We start from the raw sequence: 17822 nt of genomic DNA, 5'->3' as shown, positions 1-17822 counted from the left end.
CACATCCCTGCTGATGCTGTTAATGCTGCATCGGCAGAGGCAGGGCTCTCATTACATGCTGCTGGCCCATGTTTGTAATGTGTGACATTTTTTACGAAATACTATCAAGGGTAATCCATCATAGAGTAACCTTTGGATTATATGCTGAGACTGGTTTTGACCATAGGCATAAATGAACTTGAGAAATAATGCTATTTTCTAAGGAGGGTATGATCAAAGAGTTCCGGCTAGGAAAATAAAGCAGAACATTAGGTTCTTTTAAGTTAAACAAAAGTGCCTGAAAAAGAGGTTTCCTTCTGTCCACTTCAGTTGGGGACAGGGTTCTTGTGTGAAGATAATCAGGTGACCCTGAAACGTGGCATAATATTTATTTCTTGCAGGATGTCTGTGCATGAAAAAGGGGTGAGGGCTTGCTAGGGTCTGATCACCCATGGGGCTTGCAAGGTTTCTCTCAAGAGGCATTTTTTTTTTTTTTAAATAAAAGGACACGTGACAATTTGAGTGAATTTCAGATGTCAACTGTAGGCTCACAGTTAGAGGTATTTCTCTCTTGTGTATCCACAAAGATCGAGGATTTTACACACATTATAGAGTATAAATAAAAGAAAGCTTCTAAGGCTCATCATTTTTGTGTAAATCCAGATAAGACTCCTTTGATGAGCTTAGCGTTTCCTGTTAAGGAAAAGCTTATAGGTGAGAGAAACACTAAAATTATAATTCTTTGTCTTCCTTAATTAGACCAGAGCTCCCCATAGATTGTGCTGAAGCTGTGAGAAAACCCAGGCCATAATTCACATTGTCAGGTCAGCAGATATGGGCATGGGGGTCCGATGTGCGGAAAGGTTTGCTTAAGCGACCTATCTGTGAACTACACAGCTCGGAAGAGGTACACTGTCTTCATCGGAAACATATGCTCCGAAGCTGCCCAGCACAAACAGCTATGGAAATAAATCCCAGCAAGATTCTCATGCCACCTTCCCAGACATCATTCCAGAGGAAGTATATAAATCCCATTAATACCAATTGATGTGGGGCACTAATTAATAAGTCCCATTAAATCATGCAGTAATGACATTTAGCGTCTAATGAATGCCTCATAATCTCTTGATCATTAATATTTTATAGCACAAGAACACAAGAATTGGCATCCCTGGGCTCATGCAGCAAGGTTTTCTGTCTGTGACATGGCCCCAAGGGCATTAAATGGCACCAGGGTATCGCACCTCTGTAGTAAGACGACACAACATAAGCCGTTGAATCCCTCAGTCACCCTGCCTTCTAACACTTCCTCATTTTAGGAAATGTGAAGCTGTCATTCTCCTAATTAACATCTATGACCGCCGAGTGCCCTGGAAGACCAGAAGAGGGCTGAGCTGTGGACTTTGTCGTGCAGCTTTGCTTTTTTGTCGACCCTCCCATCCCATGCAAGAAACTTGCTCGGGAGAAAATCATTTCTTTTTAAATCACTGATCTATCCCTGGGGGCTTTCTTTATTCAAATGCAATAATCGCCTCACAGAGCACGTGCCATTGCAAGGGTTCGTCGATCCTCTGCTCTTCTGGAAATTCCAGGAGGCCGTCACTCTGCCTGGAGATAGAGGTGGTCTACAAAAAAGCAGTCGTCTCACAACAGGCTCAGGGGAAGTGGAAGAACATCCCCCGCCAACGTTCCATCGCTCCAGTGACACTCGGTGCCTCTCCCGCCCCCCCAGCCCCCGCCCCCAGAAGAGGGGCTGGAGCAGAGAGAACGCTTAGAGGTTGCAGTTGGACAAGTGAGAGGGAAAAAGAGCACCGACAGAGAGCGGCCAAGGGGTCTAAGAGGCTGCATCCTTCAGGCGTCGAGAGACAGGGGCTCCAGCTCCAGATCACGATTCCAAAGAGTTAAATATCACCACGCAGCCAGCTCTGGATGGGATTTGCTTCTGGGTGCAAAACGGGACACTGATCAAAATCAACTTGGACAAGTGACAAGACTGAGTCTGATTTCGGTGGATGTCTTTTAAGGTCGTTGGAGGGGAGAGGACGCGAAGCAGCGTGCTCAGGGGTAGGTGGAGAGAAGCTTCCAGTCCAGGGCAGGGGTATAAAGGGACACGGAGTCGGCGAACGGCGAGACCAAACGAGTGGGGAAAAGAGAGAGGAAGAGTTGAAGAAAAGTAGGGGGAAGTGGGGCCAGGGTTAGTGGGGGGAGAGAGGAGGACAGGAGAGAAAAGTGAGGGCGGCGGGGAGGGATTAAAAGGGAAGGGGGATCGCCGGGGAGAAGGGCGGACGGCAGGCTCGGGCGGTGGAGAGGAGGCGAGGGGAGTGAGCGGGTGGGGGGCGCCGCGGGGCCGGGGAGGAGGGGGAGGGGGAGGGCCAGAAAGTGCGAGCGGCGCGGGGGGCGGCGGGGAGCCGGGGGCCCGGTGGGGGCGGGGGGGGCGGTCGGAGGAGCGGAGCCGGGCGGGGAGCCGGGGGGCGGGGAGGCCGCGGGAGGGAGGAGGTGGGGGGCAGGTGGGGGAGCGCGGGAGGGAGCGCGGCGGAGAGCCGAGGCCAAGTGCATTGTGTCTGGCGGCGGCGCGCGAGCCCACCGGCGGCTGCGGCGGGGCGGGAAGCCATGGAGCCGCGGGCGCTCGTCACGGCGCTCAGCCTCGGCCTCAGCCTCTGCTCCCTGGGGCTGCTGGTCACGGCCATCTTCACCGACCACTGGTACGAGACCGACCCCCGGCGCCACAAGGAGAGCTGCGAGCGCAGCCGCGCGGGCGCCGACCCCCCGGACCAGAAGAACCGCCTCATGCCGCTGTCGCACCTGCCGCTGCGGGACTCGCCCCCGCTGGGGCGCCGGCTGCTCCCGGGGGGCCCGGGGCGCGCCGACCCCGAGTCCTGGCGCTCGCTGCTGGGGCTCGGCGGGCTGGACGCCGAGTGCGGCCGGCCGCTCTTCGCCACCTACTCGGGCCTCTGGAGGAAGTGCTACTTCCTGGGCATCGACCGGGACATCGACACCCTCATCCTGAAAGGTGAGCGGCGGGCGCGCCCTGCGCCCCGGGCGCCCGCGCGGGGTGCGCAGCCCGCGGCTCCCCCGGGGCGCGCCGGTCCCCGCGGCCGCGTCCCCGCGCCCCTCTCCCCGGCCCATTCTTTCATCCTTCCCGGCCGCCTCGGTTCTTCCTTTCTCGTCCTTTCTTGCTTCCCCGTCCCTCCCCTCTTCTCTTCTCTGGCTCTTTCTTTCCACCACTCTTCCCTTCTCATCCTGCCCTCCCCTCCTTCCCTCAAGCCTGTGCTGTAGCCCCCCCGGCTTCTAGCTGCTTCTTTCTTTCCCTTGCCTCCTGTGCCCCTCTTCCTTTCCTCTCCCCTCGTCCTTCGCTGTCTTTGTACACCTGCCAGACTTGGAATGCATGTGCAGCTTTTCTCGCCGCTGCTCCCCTACGGAGGGTAACAATAAGAAAGACCCGACCTTTCCGAGCCGGCCACCTCTCAAGTTGTGCCTTCCTTTTAGAAATACCTTTGGAAGTAAAGTGGTGCAAGCCTCAGAAGAGGCAGAAAGGGGCTTTTGCTTGTATTGTGCTCCTGTCGGCATTAGACGGAACTGGTGTGGTCATCCCAGCCTGGCAGGCTAATGGGAAGCTAAGGAGGCCCGAGGTTTTCTTCCCAACCCCAAAGTGCAGGGTTCGTATTGATTAGACCTCAGATAGCATTAATTCATTGGTGAGGCAGCTGCACGCAGATAGGACGTCTACTTTTTTTCCAGCCTTCCGGATCCATCACTCCTCACACCATCCTCAGTGTCTAGGCACGCCAGGGTGAGAGGAGAGAACCCTCCAAAGCCCTTTAAAGTGCAGCTTTCTGGGTTTGGAGTGGAGTCTCTCGTGTTTGGGATACCGTGTAAGGCTGCTTTTGTCGTTTTGGTTTTGGGTACTGAGTTGTAGAGCATCAGTTTGCTCTTCTGAAGTCTATGCAACACCTGGGTCCCATGCATGTAATCAAAAGTTTGATTTTTTTTTTTTTTGTAATCTCATTCATGTAAAAATATTCAACGAGACCGTCCTATGGGTGAAGCTTCCTTCTAACTTTCAGGGTTCCACTCTTAATGTACATTCTTTTTCTCTGAGATGAAAAAGCATACCTTCTTTCCCTTGGACTCATTCTTGCAAAAAGGAAAAAGTCTAAAATCTGTACGTTTTAGTATCTAGGAGCCATTCAGGAAAGCCAGAGAAGGGACTTGTGTTGAATTATAGTGTGGAACGGAATCACGTAGAAAGGAGGGGGTTAATAACCGTTTGGCCTTCAGAGTCTTGTTAGTTGGCATATTCTTCATTTCTCATACATGTCAACTTCCTCCTTCCCATGGCTAGCTCAGCTGGGGACTGCCATCTGAAATCTGTCTGTGCATGGAAGGACTCCAGAGCTTTTTGGTGTGTGTGGGGGGGGGGGGATAAGGACAGAAGCCTTCCTTAAGGAAGTAAACCTTTTTCTTTCCTCTCCTAACTCGCATCCAAATCTGATTTCACCTCATGAAGATGCTGCATAATTAATTCTGATAGTAGCATAGTACATGAACAAACTGCAAAAGCTGAATTTGGAGGCTCAGTTATGGAATGCTCATTTAGGCAAGGCAATTTTGAAAGCTAAGCAGTGTAGTCTGTCTTTGGAAATGAGAGAGCTGCATTGCCTTACACTCTTTCTATGCCTACAGTAGTTGATTGCATGTAAATTGGCTAGAGAGGAATGCCTGGGACAGCAGGGCAGAGTCTAACCTGACAACAGGAGAGGGACCACCTCCCCACCCCCACCCTGGGATACTGCACCTTCCCCACCTCTGGAAGTGCCCTGGCTAGCTGTGGTGCCCAGGTCTTGGGCAGTCCAGAATCAAATGATCCTAAAGGTGGAAGGGACTTTAGAGGTCACTGAATCCAATCTCCTGCCTATTGTTCAAAATCCCTTCTTCTACAGTCTTTCTGGCAAATGTTTGTCCAGACTAGCACTTCCATAAGATTCCTATACTAGTTAAAAGAATTATATTTTTCTCATCATGAATGTGGTGTTTTAGATGAAAGCAATATCAGCTTTGTAATATTGATGGTGTTTAGCTCATTCTTTGTGCAGAACACTAGAGGGTTCTAGGCTGTAACCAGAAGACACGGGCTCTGCTGCTCAGTTGCAATGTGTCCTCCAAGAAGTGTCTGGGTCTCATTGGCCTTCAGTTTGCTTGTCTGTGGTATCAGGAAAGCTGACTACTCTTTAGGGAATTTTCTAGTTCTAAAATTTAACATTGTTGTAATAATAACAGTGTAAATTTAGCTTTCTGGGAAGTTAATGAGCTGACATTATTAAGACATGAGGAGTTTGGAGAAAATGACAGATATCAGTACATTATAGGATCATAATTTGTTTTTTGGGAGATGGCCAAAAATGTGTCAAGTACTTTCAACATTCCTACTAATCTACCTTGGGCTGGTTATATAACTCTTATGGATCTCCGTTTCATTAGCTGCGAAATGAATGGGCAAAATGAACGGCTTTAAAATTCTGTGATTCTATGAACAATTTGATTTTGGCATCAGTATTAGGGAAACATTATTACCTTTGTCTTGGCATCGGACCTTAGTGGCTGTGGTATGAATTTCTTAAATGAGTCATATACATCTAGCAGTTGAAATCACATCTCTCTTAAAAATTTAGATAACTAGGGTCTTATGTTCTATTTTTACTTTCTTCTCTGAATTGCCTTGTTTATGAGTTCTAACCTTTAGAAATTTTAACCATAAGAAATGAAGGAAAGTAGATTCAAATGGGAGAGTGGGGTGGGGTGGGCAAGGGCCACAGACCCGCCTGGGATAGTTAGTGAGCTTTTGAGAGAAAAAGAAAGAGATTAGCTGTTCTACATACGGACTTAGAAGGCCAAGCCTGGAGGTGAGTAAAAGTTGCGTAGAAGAAAGTGTGAGTTGATAATGTGGAAAACATTCTCATAGTTGGGATTGTTTGCATTTCGTGTTCCCGGAGGCCAGGTAAATATTTCTGAGAGATGTAGAGGAAACAGAAACAGTCTCAATGTAGAGAATGAGAGATTAGTTTAGAAATGACACGGATAGACAGATAGTCTATGTCATCTTACTCTACTGAAGAGAAATCACATGAGCCAGAAAAGCATTGGTCTCGATGGGACAGATATTTGGGAAAAGTCACCAAATTCTGATTGTCACCCTTCATTTATGATTCTAGTTCACTGCTAGCCCAGCGTGACCCTAGGAGGTCTAGACTGGCCCTACAAGCAGGACCTTCAATGAGAATGGTGGTGAAGTTATTATTGATAAATCCATTAAGAACCAAGACTAGATAGAGCCTACCAGGCTGACAGAGGGCCATTCGACAGCACAATTGGAAGACATTTGTTTTTCCAGCTGCAAGTCCTCTAACCAGCCCTACGCTGACCAGTCCACATTTCACTCTCTTGCCCACTGGGATAGCTTGTAAAGGCTTTAGAGATATTAGGTTCACACTGTATTTTTCCATAGTTTACTATCCAGTGCGGTCAGTGCCCACTGAAAGCCTAATATGTTCAAGGCAATATGAGGAAGATTTGCCATGTGCGGCTCTTTTGTGTTTGAGTTGGTCCGTTGATTCTAAATTATTCTTCCATGTAGTTCCTTCTTGCAGCTAACTTTTGATGCTAAGGACGCTTCACTGGTCAAAGTAGGGACTATATCCAAAGAAGTCATCCTCCACTTGCCAGTAAGAATATAAAAGTTGAGAGACCCTGGTTGCAGGAACTTGAGAGAATAGACTTAAAGCATAGAGCCTCAGGCGCCTCAGTGCCACCGGGACTGCTAGAATTTTGAATGCAACCTGTCCATGCAAAAGTCACAGAAAGCCAGTAAAGCGGGTAGACGTGGCATGGATTAAATAAGAAGCCCAGGAAATGAGAAGAGGTGACCTAAAGACAGGATCTTCATTCATTCATTGAGTCATTCATTCATCCATCCGATTTATTCACTCAACAGATATATATTAGGTACCCGGTATTACTGTAAGTGTGGAGGATACAGGAATGAATCAATGCATACAAACACCTGTCCTCGTAGAGTTCATATCAAGTGGTGCAGTTAGTTTCTAGTGGGTTATGTAGTAACTGCACTTAGTAGGTTATGGGAAGAGCACTTGGGGAGGGCAGCTAGCACTGGTTGGCAAATGATAGAGAGTACAGTGCATAGTGATGGAGTGCTCTGCCCTTTGGGGTCCCTGGCCCTTCTGTTCCAAGTACAACTCCTCTGTTTAAACCACTCGATGAACATGCAAATAGGAGGGCAGATGGAAGGAATCTCAGTTGGAAACATTATATAATGCTGCTTTCAGTAACTGAAAACACTGATTTTAATAAATAAACATTGATGAGACTTGTGAATACATTATGTGGTGAGCTTTGGAGAAATTAATTTTGAATGGGGATTAGTCGTTGAAATTATATCAGAAGTTCCAACTGTTCTTACTGGCCTTCACTTTAGTTTCCTAAAATTTTTTTAATTAAAAATCTTCATTAAAAGCAATTAACATTACGTTTCAAATATATGTGCCTTGTTGATGGAGATCAAATTCTGATTATATATTGCCTGCAATAAACAAAAAGAAAATTAATGTTGCAGTGTTTTGTTTTTATGAAATTTAAAGGGATAGAATTTCAGAAATGTGAACATCATAATTCTGTATGCATAATGTTAACTTGTATAAATCATTTGGGATTGAATTCTTGAAACTTGAAATGAAACATGTCCTTGTGGTTTCAGAAGCATTTTTCATCTAATGAGATAAACAGAGATATCAAAGACAGTGGGACACAAATACTTTGTCATTTTGTTCTCTGCAAGAGAAAGAAAGTAGGAAAATTGGTAGGAAATTCACTGGATCACTCTGCTAATGATTTATCTGTTTCCCTTGTTGCTTATTTTCCATGAAATTAATAGTCTGTACAGGACCCACAAAGTTCTACCTGACACAGAATTAGATTGATGCTTTTCTTCAGCCCATTTGTAGACCAAAGTATCATTTGTGTTAGAATAATTATCTCCCAAGAGTAGCTATATCTAGGAAGGTTGAGAGACTAGCACTGTTTCTCCCCTCTGACCCATTAGGTCACATATTGTTCCCAGATCTTCTCCTGGACCGGAAGACGCCCCTGGCAAAAGGATTCCTTAGTTTTGGGGGTACTGGGGATATCAATAAGACTTCCTTTTTCTTTCTTTTTTCTCAAAGCAAGTGGTCTCTGAAACCATTTTGAGCAGCACTCCATATCACTTGTATTTATTCATTTTTAAATTATGTGCATGGACCGTACTAACACATGCATCATAAAGCACAGACAGAAGCAAATTTTGAAGGGATGTGGTAATAAATATCGACAGAAGTTCAACTCTTTTCACCCTGCATTCCAAAAGATGGCACGTACACACCCCACTTTGAAGAGCGTTTCTTTCCCTGCTCGTTAGCAGAGCCAAGTCTCTCATCTGAGCAGAGAAAGGAGTGATCTTTCCCATCCTGGCTGAACTTCATGGGGGATCTCCCTGTGCACTGTTATGTCACACACATTCATCTTGCACAAGGGGAAGAAGACACATTTTCTTTTTGCATCATTTCTGACACTAGGCACAGTATTAAATGAGCCCTTTTTGATTAAACAACCGCCGGCTCATACCACACAACTCTTAACGACTAGATTTGTAGTTTTGCCGCACAGCGTTTTGAGGCTGAACAGAGTGTGTTTCCACACGTTCTATTGCTAACGCTCCTGAAGGTTATCTTGAAGAGAAATTAAATTCTGACTTGCCACTCTGCTAGCAAAAAAAAAAAAAAAAAAAATACTTGCTTAAATTCTTTCCGTCTGCACATAGGAATTGTCTTTTAAAACGGACTTCTAAACACAAAAGTGGATGGTGTGTTAAGTGGCTTGTGATCAAAATTGCCAGAATCAATGACATTTGTATCCACCATGTCTCATGGATAACATTTAGCAATGGCTTTGAGGGAGAAAAAAGGAAGAGTTTTTGCTATGTCATAGAAAGTTCATATCCAATTATATCCAAGTTGCTGTGATTTTTTTGTGTTAGCTACTGATTTTTCTTCTCCACAGCTCAACAAGAGCCCTCAAATCCCATCAGGCAGGCTACTGGTAATTGCAAGTGTTCTTGATTGCTGTAGAAGATAAGCTTTTGTTAGGGGAGCATCTGGACGTTACATTCCATTGAGGGAGTAAGGGAGACTCCCAGTGTGGATGCTGAGCTGGAGACCGTAATGAGTGGGAACATTGAAGGAATTTAGGCCGGCCATCCGGTGTTACCAACACTTACCAAGCATGACCTTTCCTTTGATCTCCCTTATACCTGAAGTGCAGTGCACCCCAGATTATTGGTCTGTGACCTCTGCCAAGCAAGCTGTGACCTTGGTGTGGCTGTCTCCTCATTCCCTCAGCCCACCTTGCTTGTTCCCACCTTATCTCTCAGGGAGCTTCCACTGTTCTTTGCTACCCAATCGCGTGAACATCTGGGCTCCATTTTCTGGTACTGCTTGCTGGCTAAAAGAATAAAAATAATCAGATTTGGTCATCCTCTTCACTTCCTCCCCCCTTGCAAAAGCAACTGGTGAAATAGAAAGGCCAAGTTAAAAACAATCAAACTGGAAGATTGGTAAATACGTCACATAGCCAATATGTCTCTTTCGGAGTAAAACCTAACTCCACATTTTGGGGCAATTCAGCTAAGATCATTTTTAAGACCATGTAGACTTGCTTTAGGTTTAAAAAATTTGTTTTCCTACAGTTACGATTTAAAAAAAAAACAAACCCAGCACAATATTGATATAGTCTAAAGCTTTGCACAACTGGTTGTAAAGATTTTTATCAAAATAAAGGCATCTGTAAATAGAAAGTGGACGTTGTCTTCGAAACCTGATAAAATTTATGTCAGTTTATTTTTTCCCCCACTTTCTTACAGTGTTTCTCTGTGGTTAAAAGTGATTGCAGTGATTAATCTATTTTATTGCAAGTTTTAACTAAAAGGATGTGACTGAACTTGGAGCATGAGAGTAGGCATTGGCCGTCTGAGGCCGACAGCCTTTGTTTGCTGCGGAGTTAACTGGAAACTATATGCTGCACTCCATCTTTCTTGGAGTTCAGCCAGATAAACTGATTGCAGACCTAACAATAATGTCATGGGGGCATCCATCAGAGGATGCATTAGCAAGGGAAAAAAGGGAAACAATACCAACCGTATTTTAGTTTCTGTGATCTTAAATTACTGCGGACACATGGAATGATTTTCTAGAACTTGCTAGAAAAGTGTTCAGACTTTTCGATGTTTTGTTCACAGGTAAAAATCAATCGACTCATTTCTCCTCTAAGGACCTAGAGGATGTACTATGTTCCCTTTTGGTCTCTCCGGGTAATTTGATACCATATAGGTACGAAGGGAAAAGTTTCCAGGAGCAGAAGTTGGAAATTCTGAATGTATCAATAATTCCAGGGGGGCTTGACTGTCCCTTTGCAACAGGTCACTCAACTGCAAATCAACACTGATCCTTTCATCTGCCAATAAGCACTGACATGCAGACTTTGGGTCTGTCACAGGGGAACAGGCAGGGTTGGGAGAATAATGGAGTGGGGAGGGTGGGGGACCTATATTTGGCTCGGATCTCTTTTGTTTAACATTTTAAGGAATTTTTCTTTGGTGTAGGGGATGTGGGCATTTGCTTCACTCAGTGATCAGTCAACAAACGTTACTGAGTGTTGGAAAGGAAATGCCTTTGAAGATAAGAGGCTGCTTAGTGAAAAATATGGGTGCTATGTCCTCCTGTCTTGTGGGGTTGTACTTTCCCTAACCGTACCCAGAGCAGTGAGGAAGGAGGTTTGGGTAGGTCGTTAATTTGGGTTCAAATGCCATTTCTTAAGTTCTCACGATTTTGAAAACTGCTTACAGTAACGGTTACAGGTGTCATGGAATTTTAAGCGTGTGCCTCCCGTAAAATGGTTCTCAATGAAGTTATTCCGAAAAACAACAGAACTGGTCACTTGTCATGGGATTGAGAAATCATGAAACAGATCATCACGGTGACAATGGGAGTTACAATGGGAGTAACGGAGCCCAGGCCAACTGGAGCTCAGTATTTGTTTTATGTCACTGATGCTTCAGAATCACTTCTTCTGGATCATTTCCTTCTTCGCATCCAACACATTGGAGGAAACTTTGGTGTTCAGACAACGGAAGCTTTGGCTGAAGGAAGCTAAAACTCACAAGCACTAGACAAATAATGAGACTAGCTGAAGAAAAGTGTGGCGGGAAAAGTGACAGTGACTGCTAACACGAATGTTTCTGAAAAACGCCGTCTTTTTGTTCGGGTGTCGAAACAAACAAAACAAAAGATGCAAGGAAAGCGTTTACTACTCAGCAGTAGAAGAGAACATCCAGCCAGAAGATGTCCGCCCAAGAAGCATCAAAGTCACGTTGTAGTTCTTTCCTCCTTTTTTCTCAAGAGTTACCTTTTCTTTCTGAAGGAGACCAGCATGGTAGGAGGAAAATAGGTAAGCACATGTAGAATCAAAGATCCACAGAGTTGAAAGGAACTTTGAGCAACGATCCTCACCCAGTTTTTTTGCGATGATGCCTGTGGTAGAAGATCTCCACGTGTGCTGCGAATGCCTATCAATTACATGCAATTCCCAGGACACCGGCCCGAATTCCCTCCTTTTCTTCCTGAAAGCCCATTATCAGAACGCCTGCGAGGGAGGGGATGTTGTAATCAGCAGCATTTTGAATCTGCTTTAATTTATAAAACAGTCTATCATTTGGAGAAAGGAGGCCCTTCAATCTTGTATAGAAGAAGCTGAGAGATCGCAGTCTGACAGGCAGTGGGGGGCACGGGGGGGCTTTATCCACATTGCATATTCTTCATGGAGGGCGGTGAAGGGAGCTGATGGATATTGTGCGCATGGGTGCTTCGGTCCCCCGGAGTCATCCCGGACACCACTACTGACTTGGAAAATTGGGAGCTGTGTAAATAACTCATTACCGGTTAGTCTTCTGAACTGGCCCCAGCACACCTGATTTGGGACAATTTTTAAAAAGTGACAGGAGCACAGTTTTGTATGCCCTCCAAATGTGACACGGTTATTGAAATAAATATGTCTGAGAGCCTCTGAGAGACCTTAAACGGAGTCACTCCCTGTTCTCTAATCCACACATACAGATGATTCTGCAGTAATGTTTTGATTACGCCACGGGGGAAATTGAGTGCTTCTTCCTAATTGGCCAGATTTTCATTTTGGAGATTTGTGGCATGCGTACTTTTTAGAGCATGTTTTTTTGTTTGTTTGGTTGGTTGGTTTTTTATTTCTAAACTATCACAGAGTTTTTGTTTTAGCAGTTCTATTTACAGGTTAAAATGGCAGACTTATTTCCTGCCCCTGGCCAAATAGTCTATATATGGAGTTTTCTGGAGTTGTTTTTATTTCTGCAAAGGTCAGGTAGAGCAGCATTTCTGATTAGGTATGAAACATTATAATTTGAGCTGTGGGTCTAATTTTTATAAAAGGCAATTAATAAAGTGCTTGACAAACACCCACTTACCTAGGTGGGTTTATCAGTTGAGGATCTCTTAGTGCCAAATGACAGAAAACCTAAATAAAAACGGCTTTACCTACAAGGAAAATGTATTATCTCCCATAACAAGAAGACTGGAGGAAGCCTGCACCTGGGCTGATTAAAGATTCAGTGCTATTGGGCTTTAGTAGTCCCAACATGGCTGTTTTTGCCTCCAGGCTTGTCTCTTCCTGGTCATAGCAGTGCCATGAGTCACTTTCCCATACAGCAACAGTTCAAACTAGGAAGGAAGGGAGACTACCCCATTTGGTGAACCTCTTTGATAAAAAGTGTAATTTCCCATAAGTCTCCCAGCAGACTTCCCAGAGGTCTCATTGGTGAGAATTCTGTCACATGACCATTCCCTAAACCAATCCCTGGCAGTGGAATGGAATGATCAGAATTCCCGTAGACCAATTAAGTGTTCTTCTGGCCCTGGAGAAGGAAGGGCCCAGTCTTCCCAGGAAGCATTTGGCTGCCTGACAGGGGAACAAGATTTGGTTTCTGTTAGCTAAGGAAATGTGGTTGTTGTGTTTACAACCATAGTGCCTGCCGCAGTAGGGAACTTCAAATGGCAGTCCTGTCCCAGCTGTGGTTATTCTGCAGGTAGATCAGGACTGAGAGGAGAAGCCAGGTTTTCTACTAGCTTTCCCAGATTTACTATGTTGCCTCTCTGTATCCTGCCCTCATGGGCAAAGGGGAAGAAAAATACCTTTTTCCCTCTGCACGCCTAGCTTCTCCACTTGGGACCTTATAAATCAGATTTATGGAATTCACATTAACAAAAGGAGAACAACAGAAATTTAACATATGCATGGTGCATATACACGGGAGCTCTTAGAGATGAATTTCCAACCTTCCTGGTAGATAGGGGAAGGAGGAGGGCAGAGAAGTATTCTTATATCTACTTCTTCTCAATTGCCTTCAGCTCACAATAGTCCTTATGCAAAAGTAGCATGTTTTGGGGCAGCATATTCTGCTAACTTTCTTGGGCAACAAAGTAGTGCCTTTGTTGTTGTTTTTTTCTTTAATTTTTAAAAAATGTTTATTTATTTTTGAAACAGAGACAGAGACAGAGTGTGAGCAGGGGAGGGGCAGAGAGAGAGAGAGAGAGCGAGACACAATCTGAAGCAGGCTCCAGGCTCTGTGCTGACAGCACAGGCTCAGCACAGAGCCTGACGCAGGGCTCGAACTCACGAACTGTGAGATCATGACCTGAGCCAAAACCAAGAGTCAGATGTGTAACCGACTGAGTCACCCAGGTGAAATCCCGGTGCCTTTGTGAAGAGCCCGTTGTGATTCTTTACTTTCTAATGACCTAGAGACTTCACGATTATTTCTAAGGAGGCTTATTTGTAATTGCACTTTTAGACATGGAAGGTAAAGTGTTCAAAATTGTGTGTGTTAGGGGATATGGATGTACTCTAAGATTTGATAGTGCAGTTGCTATAAATCTGATGCACACTACTTTGGTGAGTTCAATGTTTTTAGTGCTTCCTGGATATACATTTGCCCCCGTCCCCAACCTCCCCCCCACCACTCAACCCATGTAGAAGTTCAGTGCACATTAGAGAAGAGCTCTGTGGTGACCATTATTCTGAATATACCTTTCTCCCCACCTCAAGCCAGCTTGGTTTATAAAAATCTGTTCACCCCATAGTATGACTTGTTTTAGTTTCTTGTAGGAAAACCATGGTGACCATAACATATTTCATTCTCATCCCTTGACTGGTGACCGAGTGGCCATTATTAGAGACAGCATGTGTCCGTCACTACAACAACTGGAGAAAGGAAATGAGCAACTCACTCCGTGGTTGTCTGTGTCCTGATGTGTTGGTACAGGCACGTAGTCAAAACCTGAGAAGCTAACCAATTCTAATCTGAAGAAGAGCCGCTTTACCAGTGTCTTTACGGGGCTTGAATAATCCTTGAGATCTCTGTGAAGAACTGTTTGCTTTCAGAATTGCAAATCCGGAAGGCCACGTGAGGAGGCAGTTGTTTGGTCGTGTATGATCTTGGGTTTGGAGGAGGGGGTGGAGGGAGACTGTGTCAGGATGAATCTCAGTCATCTCAGCAGGAATGTTCAAAGCCAGCCCACTCCAGCGCACCTCACATTTCTTGATGGAATTGCTACGCTCCTCTTGGACGTCTTATTTGAAACTGAGCGGCCTATTTATTAAAGCTTGATACCTCTTTAGAGCAGGAATTTCAAGGCAAGAAAATAATCTGAACCATTACAGATGGGCTGAGCTAGCAGGATTTTAGCACAGAAGCCTCAGAAGATGGTGGAGAGCCACAAGGTATGTGGGTGGACATATATTTGGACCACCAGATTGCATGCCAATTTGTAGGTTCAAAAAAAAAAAAAAAAAAAGGCAAGAGAGCAGGCAGGAAAGGAAAGAAAGCAGGAAAGAACAAATGAGCAACTATTTGGTGAATCGTTGGAGGACCATCTCTATGGGGATCTTATTTCTTTAAATATCTATTAGTGCACTAATCTTTCTAAAATACAATCTTATCATGCCTTTCCTTTTATTAAAAGTCTCTGTCTGCAGCGTTCCTCAATAAATTAAGCACAGAATTACCAAATGATCCAGCCATTCCACTCCTAGAAATAAACTCAGAAGAATCGAAAACGGGGACTCAAATGAAATCTTCTACACGAATGTGCCTAGCACCATTCATATTAGCCCAAAGTGGATACAACCCAGATGTCCATCCATTGATGAATAGATCAACAAAATGTGGTATATTATACCATGGAACATTATGCAGCCATAAAAAGGAATGATTTGCTGATGCGTGTTTCAATACGGATGAATCATGAAACCATTATGCTAAGTGGAAGGAGCCAGACACAAAAGGCAAAGTATTGTATGATTCCATTTATAGAAATGTCCAGAATAGGCCAATCCACAGAGAAATACTGTGCCCTCTTGTCCATCTGGGCACTCTTCCTTGAAAGCTTAGTGCCTTTGTTATTTCCTCTCTAAACTTCCTTGACCCTAGCCTCAGCCCCTCGCTTGGCAAAATTAATTGCTTTATTAGCTGAGACCCCAGTGTGTTTTATACATTCCTCTATGAAAGCACTTCTTACGTTGTATTGTGGTTTGTTTCCTTGTCCGTTTTTCTCCCTACCTTACGGCCAGGGACAGATGCCACCCAGCCCAGTATCTGGCACACGGTGATCTTTCCATAGAATGGCTGTTGAAAGAATTGCATTGGATTGATTCAAGTCATGGTCATCCTATCTGGTTCATTTTCTTGTCACCCCCTCCATCATTTTTTGTGCAATTCATGGGCAAGGAGAAGGGAGAATTATTCCCAGTTTTCAAAGCCTAGGACTCTAATAATGAATTCAAGACAAAGTAGTTGGCATTTTTAAAAAGTAGTCATAGTTTAGATGTAAAAAAGCATTTATGACCTGCTTTTATGTTTGAAGTGTTCAAAACAATCAGTGTAAAATTAACAAAGTGCTTCTGTACGAGGGATTTTCCTCCTGAAATGTTCTTAATCCTGCACTAAAGGATTATATTATTATTGAGGTTTTCTTGTCTTTCTGCTTATCTCCACAGGAAGTCTCTCCCCTCAAGGAACTGCCCAGGTTGTCCCTGTTCACTCACAGGACTTAGCAGGGCGCTTTATAAATACTAGGAACCCGGTACATACGTAGTGTTTTGCAAAGCTCGTTCTAAGTGTTCCTTTGTACAGTTTTGGTATGTTAAATACTCTTTTTTTTTTTTTTTTCAATAGCATTGTTGCAAGCCCAGTTACATACTTCCTTTGACCAGCAACCTGAATAGCTGGAATAAACTGCAGAAAGACCTTTGGCTGTGCCCTTCATCAGGCTCGATACCGAGCTGTCCGCTGAGTCGGGCTCATTACTAGAAGGCTCTCGTCAGCTAGAGAATCGAACGGGGTGCAAGAGCACTTTTAGGGCTCTCCCAGCAGAGGTGGCTCTCCAAGAGCTTTGCTGGCATTCTGAAGTGATCTCTCTCCAACACGTTTATTTTGCAGTTTTCTGAGGAGACAGGAGTCAGGAGACTTGGGGCATCCTCACCGCTCTGTTATTAACTCACTCTGTGACTTTGGGCAAGTCGCCTCACCTCTCCAGCTTCATTTTCTCATTCGTACATACAGAGATTGGATCAGCGTAACCTGTAGGGTCTCTTTCACCATTACCTGGTGGTAATTACAGGATGCCCAGAAAACAGCAGCTTAATTGACTTTGCAAAGTGTAAGGATAGGAAAAGGTCAGTTCTCTCTAGAAGCAGGTGAGCATTAGGACAATTCAAATTTGAGAGGCTTTTCCTGTGTTCAGATTGTTCCCCCTTATGTCTTTCTTTTCTTTGCTTTTTTGAATGTGACAGGCTTTCTTATTGCTTAATTTTCTTTTTCGTTTCCTGAGGCTTTCAAAGGAGAAAGCAGGACTTTTCCGTATTGTTCCGGGAATTCTCTTCTGTGGGAGCAGTGTTTGCCATTTGGTTGGAAGAATTCACCTGTATAATTTTTTTTTCTTCTTAGAGGATTTTATAGGGAATTGGTAATAATAAGTTATATCTGGTTTTAGGGACTAGAGTCAGAGTTTATAATAGAGAACAAAAAGGATTACCCTTTAGAAAATTGCATAGCATCATTTAAATATTGCCTTACTTGCTCATTTTTAAATGTCTTTGAGGAAGTTTTGAAAAGATTTTGATGAAAGAAAAAAACTCATATATTTTTTTTGTTACTACAGAAAAAATTCTAGCTTTATTCCTTCTTTGCTTCGAAGAGTGTTTGATACTTATAATCCACGTGAAGTCAATGAGAAGTCTACAGTTATGTGTTACACTTCATTTTGTTCAAAAGTTTTAAAGATATGCTTTCTGAATTTAATATTCCACTGTGTGTGATACCTGGAAGTTATATTTGATCAGTTTAATTTAATTCTTGTTATGAATCCTGATTATTCATTTCAGTTTCTTTTTCCCCCCTCAAATGATATTTTAGGTTGCTTGCCACATATTGTAACTGGCATAATAGTTAATTTTAGGGGCACCTGGGTGGCTTAGTCGGTTAAGCGTCTGACTTTGGCTCAGGTCATGATTTCACAGTTTGTGAGTTCGAGCCCCGCGTCGGGCTCTGTGCTGACCGCTCAGAGCCTGGAGCCTGCTTCGGATTCTGTGTCTGCCCCTCTCTCTGCCCTCCCCAGCTTGTGCTCTGTCTCTCTCTCTCTCTCTGTCTCTCTCTCTCA

The 17822-nt window shown here is 44.3% G+C and overlaps 1 protein-coding gene and 1 long non-coding RNA gene across 3 annotated transcripts in view; one reads left to right on the top strand and one right to left on the bottom strand.

Annotated features, from left to right (window-relative positions):
- Positions 1–2471: 2471 nt before the first annotated feature.
- The window catches only part of TMEM178A (transmembrane protein 178A), a 52662-nt gene continuing 37311 nt past the window's right edge, over positions 2472–17822 (top strand). Inside the window, exon 1 of one of the 2 annotated variants that reach the window (XM_045447056.1) lies at positions 2472–2989. In XM_045447056.1, the coding sequence (XP_045303012.1) occupies positions 2590–2989 (400 nt within the window). In that variant the 5' untranslated portion in view covers positions 2472–2589. The remainder of the gene's footprint in view (positions 2990–17822) is intronic. The other variant, XM_045447055.1, reaches the window with a different exon arrangement.
- Positions 3523–17692, bottom strand: LOC123581208. Its single transcript, XR_006703668.1, has 2 exons — positions 14394–17692; positions 3523–9528 (listed from the first exon to the last, which is right to left on the bottom strand). It is a non-coding gene; the product is annotated as an uncharacterized LOC123581208 (long non-coding RNA).

The sequence above is a fragment of the Leopardus geoffroyi genome, chromosome A3 (assembly GCF_018350155.1).
Source record: "Leopardus geoffroyi isolate Oge1 chromosome A3, O.geoffroyi_Oge1_pat1.0, whole genome shotgun sequence".
Taxonomy (NCBI): Eukaryota; Metazoa; Chordata; class Mammalia; order Carnivora; family Felidae; genus Leopardus; species Leopardus geoffroyi.
This window is presented reverse-complemented; position numbering and strand designations above follow the sequence as displayed.